This window comes from Phyllobates terribilis, unplaced genomic scaffold, assembly GCF_046119375.1.
Source record: "Phyllobates terribilis strain yellow unplaced genomic scaffold, ASM4611937v1 Scaffold_2__4_contigs__length_985480577, whole genome shotgun sequence".
In the NCBI taxonomy this organism is placed as follows: Eukaryota; Metazoa; Chordata; class Amphibia; order Anura; family Dendrobatidae; genus Phyllobates; species Phyllobates terribilis.
In genome coordinates, this window is record NW_027362762.1 from 402,125,645 (window position 1) to 402,131,644 (window position 6,000).

The window sequence follows — 6,000 nt, forward strand, 5'->3', positions numbered from 1 at the left end:
AAGATGAAATTACGACCCATCTTAAGATCCTTGATGGAGGAGCGGAGGTTCTTGGCCAAAATCTCCAGGTAGGCCGTGCTATCCATCTTCCCATGGATGCGGACCAGATGGCCAGGCCCCTTGGCTGAGAAACAGCCCCACAGCATGATGCTGCCACCACCATGCTTGACTGTGGGGATGGTATTCTTGGGGTCGTATGCAGTGCCATCCAGTCTCCAAACGTCACGTGTGTGGTTGGCACCAAAGATCTCGATCTTGGTCTCATCAGACCATAGAACCTTGAACCAGTCTGTCTCAGAGTCCTCCAAGTGATCATGAGCAAACTGTAGACGAGCCTTGACATGACGCTTTGAAAGTAAAGGTACCATACAGGCTCGTCTGGAACGGAGACCATTGCGGTGGAGTACGTTACTTATGGTATTGACTGAAACCAATGTCCCCACAGCTATGAGATCTTCCCGGAGCTCCTTCCTTGTTGTCCTTGGGTTAGCCTTGACTCTTCGGACAAGCCTGGCCTCGGCACGGGAGGACACTTTCAAAGGCTGTCCAGGCCGTGGAAGGCTAACAGTAGTTCCATAAGCCTTCCACTTACGGATGATGCTCCCAACAGTGGAGACAGGTAGGCCCAACTCCTTGGAAAGGGTTTTGTACCCCTTGCCAGCCTTGTGACTGTAACATACCTGGCGGCGTCCTTGCATAGTGGTCCATCTCCCACTGTGCAAGAGCGCGCACTTGATCTCCTGTCCAGAATGTCTCTCTGGCTTCCCTCCATGCTGTCTGTTTGTGTCTGTTTCTGCTGCTTAAGGGCGGCGCCCGATCACTTCCTGCTTTTTGTACCTGCTGTGGGTCACACCCCTTGTGCGTCCTCAGCCTATTGCTGTCTGTCACCTGGTATATAGCTCAGCTGCTCCCATCTATTCCTGCCTGAGCATAGTGTTTCATTCAGTGTGTGCTTGCACTCTGAAGGTGCCAGGTCCCGTTCTGTGTTCTCTTGTCTGCCTATCCTGGAGGCTGTATTTCCAGGCCTGTCTGAACACGCTCCTAGCCTGTTCCTCCTGCCTTCTAGGGGCCGATTACCTAGACCCGTTCCTGTATCTTGTCTGACCTGTCTGAACACGCTCCTAGCCTGTTCCTCCTGCCTTCTAGGGGCCGATTACCTAGACCTGCTCCTGTATCTTGTCTGTCCTGTCTGAACACGCACCTTGCCTGTTCGTCCTGCCTCTCTGGGGGCCGTATTCCCAGACCCGCTCCTGTATTCCGCTGCAGTGTCGGTCTCCTCCGTACACTCAGTTCTAGTCTGAACTCTCTCCTATCCTTTACCTGTTTTGCCTCTATGTCCGTTCCCTTCCTTTTTCTGCAGAGTCTGAACTCGTACCTAACTCCTGCTTGTTGTCTCTGTACTCCCGTTTGTGAGTTTGTGGTCCACTCGCTACTTCTCTGCTAGTACCCTGTGGGTGTCTGGCTCTGCCTTTCCCTTCCTGTCTGTTCCGTGTGAACAGAGCCCTGTCCCCCCTACTCAGCCTAGCCTGCTCTGACTCCTTTGCTCACCGCTCCGGTGGTTCTAGCCTGCTCTGACTCCTTTGCTCACCGCTCCGGCGGTTCTAGTCTGCTCTGACTCCTTTGCTTACCGCTCCGGCGGTTCTAGCCTGCCCTGCTTCTGCCCGCTGCTCCGGCAGTCCTGTCCTGCCCTGCTTCTGCCCGCTGCTCCGGCAGTCCTGTCCTGCCCTGCTTCTGCCCGCTGCTCCGGCAGTCCTGTCCTGCCCTGCTTCTGCCCGCTGCTCCGGCAGTCCTGTCCTGCCCTGCTTCTGCCCGCTGCTCCGGCAGTCCTGTCCTGCCCTGCTTCTGCCCGCTGCTCCGGCAGTCCTGTCCTGCCCTGCTTCTGCCCGCTGCTCCGGCAGTCCTGTCCTGCCCTGCTTCTGCCCGCTGCTCCGGCAGTCCTGTCCTGCCCTGCTTGTGCTCGCTGCTCCTGCAGCCCCGTCCTGCTCTGTTCTTGCCCACCGCTTCGGGCGTTCCCTCTCTGCTGTGGTTGTCTACCGCATCTGCGGTTCTGTGACCCAGTCTGTACTGGGTCTTAACCTTTCTGTGCTCCAGCCCGTCCTTTCGGCCAGTACCTCCCTGGCTGCATACTCGCCTGTATCCACCCATCTGCATACCTGCCGTGTTTGCTTATATCCACCAGTCTGTGCCAGCCTAACCTGCCTGTTCCTGAGTCCCAGTGTGTACTGGGTCCTATCCCGCCTGTGTTCCTACCTGCTAGTGCCTCCCTGTCTGCACTCTAGCTGTGCTTGCCTGTACCCCTCTACCTGTATTGTTCCTGAGTCCCAGTGTGTACTGGGTCCTATCCCGCCTGTGTTCCTACCTGCTAGTGCCTCCCTGTCTGCACTCTAGCTGCGCTTGCCTTTACCCGCCTGCCTGCATACCAGTCGTGCCTGCCTATACCCTCCAGTCTGTGCGCCAGCCTAACCAGCCTGATCCAGTAATCCCTGTGTGGGTCAACCCCCGTGTCCGGAGTTTGACCTGGAGTAGCACCTGGTCCCTCTGCCCGGTTTCTCCCTGGTGCACTGGCGTCGTATGCCGTCGTGCCATCTTGGTCGGATCGGCCAGATACTTAGTCACGCCCCTCCAGGCACTCTCCGGTTCATGGTCCAGTGGAATCACTACAATCACACGCACACGCCGCTCAGCCCGGGCGTGTGCATAACAGTGACCCTCCACGATCTTGTCTCTGATGGCCTTGGAATGCTCCTTTGTCTTTCCCATGTTGACCCTGTCTGAGTGCTGTTCACAAGTTTGGGGAGGGTCTTAAATAGTCAGAAAAGGCTGGCAAAAGAGATCTTTAATCCACACATGTGAAGCTCATTATTCTTGGTGCCTGAACTACTTCTTAATACTTTAGGGGGACCAAACAGAATTCTTGTGGTTTGAGGGGTTGAATAATAAATGACACTCTGAATTAACTTTTTACGTTTAAAAATAAAAAAAATAAAAAACAATATTTGCTGCAGTGCATTTCCCACTTCCAGGCTGATCTACAGTACAAATGTCACAATGCCAAGTTAATTCCGCATGTGTCAACCAGCTAAATCTGCAGGGGGTTGAATACTACTTGTAGGCACTGTATATACGGTATATATTTTTTTTTACATTTTACTACTTTGGCACAAAAAGAGCACAGTTCATTAGAATAATATAGTTTTTTTATACTGCCAAATTCCAAGAACTATAACTTTTTTTTTGATTTTTTTTTTTTTTTTGCTGATTAGGTTGTCTAAGGGCCTGTTTGTGGGACAGGTTTATTTCAATACAAACATTTTGGAATACATTTAAATTAGTTGATTAGTTTGAGTTGTTAGGGACATGTCTTATTATTTACAATATTTATGTGGTATAAATAATATGTTAACTTAGTACAGGTCCTTCCAACACAGGTTATGTTTAATCTCCCACTTATGCATAAGAAAAATGTTTATTAAACCCCACATACCATCCATTTACTGTACTTGTTCCTAGCAATTAATGATGCTGCAGCGTACAAAAAATATCGAAAGTGCATAAAATATATTTCGATTTTACTCCCACAGAGCTGAAAAACTACAACTGCTTAACCACCGACCGATAACAGCCGTAGAAATTCAACTGGTACGTACAGATGTATTGTAGCTGGAGCAAAAGATATTTGAACTCACCAAGTTTGTTGCTTTTATTCTTAAAGGGGTTTTCCCATTAACAAAGTTAATTTTATTCAACATTTTAATCAATAGCTCTTTAAATAATAATAATTTCCACAATTGGATGTGTTTAAATAAAATGTTCCTGTGCTGAGATAATCTTATAAATGTTCCCCTGCTGTGTACTGTGTAATGGCTGTGTCTGACCGTACAGGAACATGGTCTGATCATACCACAGCTCCTGGGCAGGGGAGGAAGCAAAAGACTATACAGACAGGACAGCAGGGGATCACAGATCCACACTAGAAACTATTTAGTTAAATTAAAGGGTTCGTATGGTGAAAACAAGTTATTATGTATCCATAGGTGATAACTTGTTGATCAGTGGGGGTCCGATTGTAGCTGATTTTTTTCTCTGAGGTAAAACATTGCTTAAAAACAGGCAGGGAAAGGTTTTGCCTCAGAAAAAAATCAGCTACAATCCCACGCTGTCCTGTCTGTATACTCTTTTGCTCCTTCCCCTGCCCAGGAGCTGTGGTATGATCAGACCATGTTCCTGTACGGTCAGACACAGCCATTACACAGTACACAGCAGGGGCACATTTATAAGATTATCTCAGCACAGGAACATTTTATTTAAACACATCCAATTGTGGAAGTTATTATTATTCCAAGATCTATTGATTAAAATGAACTTTGTTTGTGGGAAAACCCCTTTAACAACATACAAAGGGAAGACATGCAGTAATTATTGATGCAGGAGGTGAAAGCTTCTCCTAGAGGATTTTCCCATAAAGTTAAGTAAATGCTAGCATATTTAGGTATTTAATTCATCCCTTTCTGACCCTTTTGAGGAGGTTTATTAAATATTAATGGCCTTATTCAGCAAGACTGGTGCTGTTCACAGCGGTCTAGATGAGGAGATATGCTTACGACTCCTCATGAATCAGGAGCGTGGGACGAGTGGGGTACATCTTGGTCTGCGCCTCGCAAAAGATCCTACTCCAGTACATGCTGGTGTAAGATATGAAACGTAAAGAATGTCTCCGCTCGTCATGAATCTGACATTGGTGTTCACCACGCCTGTATCCTGCCTCAGTTCTGCCCACTGGGTGAAAATATCGGAGAATGCCAAACTTGCAAAATTTTAGTGCTCCACAATTTTGCTACAGAATGCTGGCTTAAAAGCTTTGATGAATGGGGCCCTAAGGCTGGTGCACTTTGCTTTACTCCAGTCTTAATAAAAAGCATTTTGGCGTAAGATGCTCCTGATTAATTAAGAAGTGTATGCTTGATAGAAAATTAGACGTCTTGCATGCTGTGTGTGAGACAGAAATATAAACTTATGCCAGCCATGGGCACTATAATTTACGTCACTTTCTGACATAAGCTATATTAAATGGTCCAGGCTGGGCCCATTCTACCTCTACTCTACCCACTTTATTACAAAATAGCATGAATGGTGGAGAAAGTTTAAAAAGTGGCAAATGATGGTGTACAAAAGGCTTTGGCCATAATTTGCGATATTTTATTAGCATAATCGTAATAATAAATGTCCCCCATTGCCTGTGTCCTAATTCTGTTTTTCACTGGAAGCTGGGTGTCAATGAAAATGACAAGTTATTGTATGTCCAAGGAGCGATTGTCACTCAGCTTTACCAGACCCTGAAATCTGCCGTTCTGGGCTCTAATAATGAATTCCATTAACCTCTATCTCCTAGATGGTGGAGGAAAGTGAAGAAAGGCTGACAGAGGAGCAGATTGAGCAGCTCATTCAGACCATCACTAATATTATTCCCGGGGACCCAGAAGCTGAAGCACAGGAGCAAACCGAAATGGAAGAGGATGGATGACCTTGCACAAGAATAATACATGTTTTACCATATTCACTATTCCAGATTCGGTGTGTTCAGTATTCTGCATAGAAAAATCAACCCAAACTGTTATATATTAGATTATTTCATCTGTTTTTTTATTATTATATTTTTGTTATTATTTCATCCATTTGCCAAACTAAATGTTTTGAGAATCTCTTTAGTAAATAAATCCAATTTTAGTTACAGAGCTGTATACCTATTTTAACACCCTTGTTGCCAGTAGTCTTATTACATCTTGCTGGACCAGGACATGACCTATGGTGTCTACGTTTTCTGTTGCTGCTACACTGGTGAATGTTCATGTGCCTCCATAGATATTTTTGTATGTCCCATTGAACAGTCATTAACCACTTCGCACCAGAGCCTGTTTTTGCCTTCGTGATCGGGCCAATTTTTTCAATTCTGACCACTGTCACTTTATGAAGTAATTACTCTGGAACGCTTCAACGTATTCC

General features: G+C 46.6%; 1 protein-coding gene across 1 annotated transcript in view; it reads left to right on the top strand.

The window, feature by feature from the left end:
• CRCP (CGRP receptor component) overlaps window positions 1–5,730 on the top strand; it is a 47,574-nt gene extending 41,844 nt beyond the window's left edge. The window contains exons 5-6 of the mRNA XM_073664949.1: window positions 3,582–3,639; window positions 5,390–5,730. Coding sequence (XP_073521050.1) covers window positions 3,582–3,639; window positions 5,390–5,521 — 190 coding nt within the window. The 3' untranslated portion in view covers window positions 5,522–5,730. The remainder of the gene's footprint in view (window positions 1–3,581; window positions 3,640–5,389) is intronic.
• Window positions 5,731–6,000: the final 270 nt, after the last annotated feature.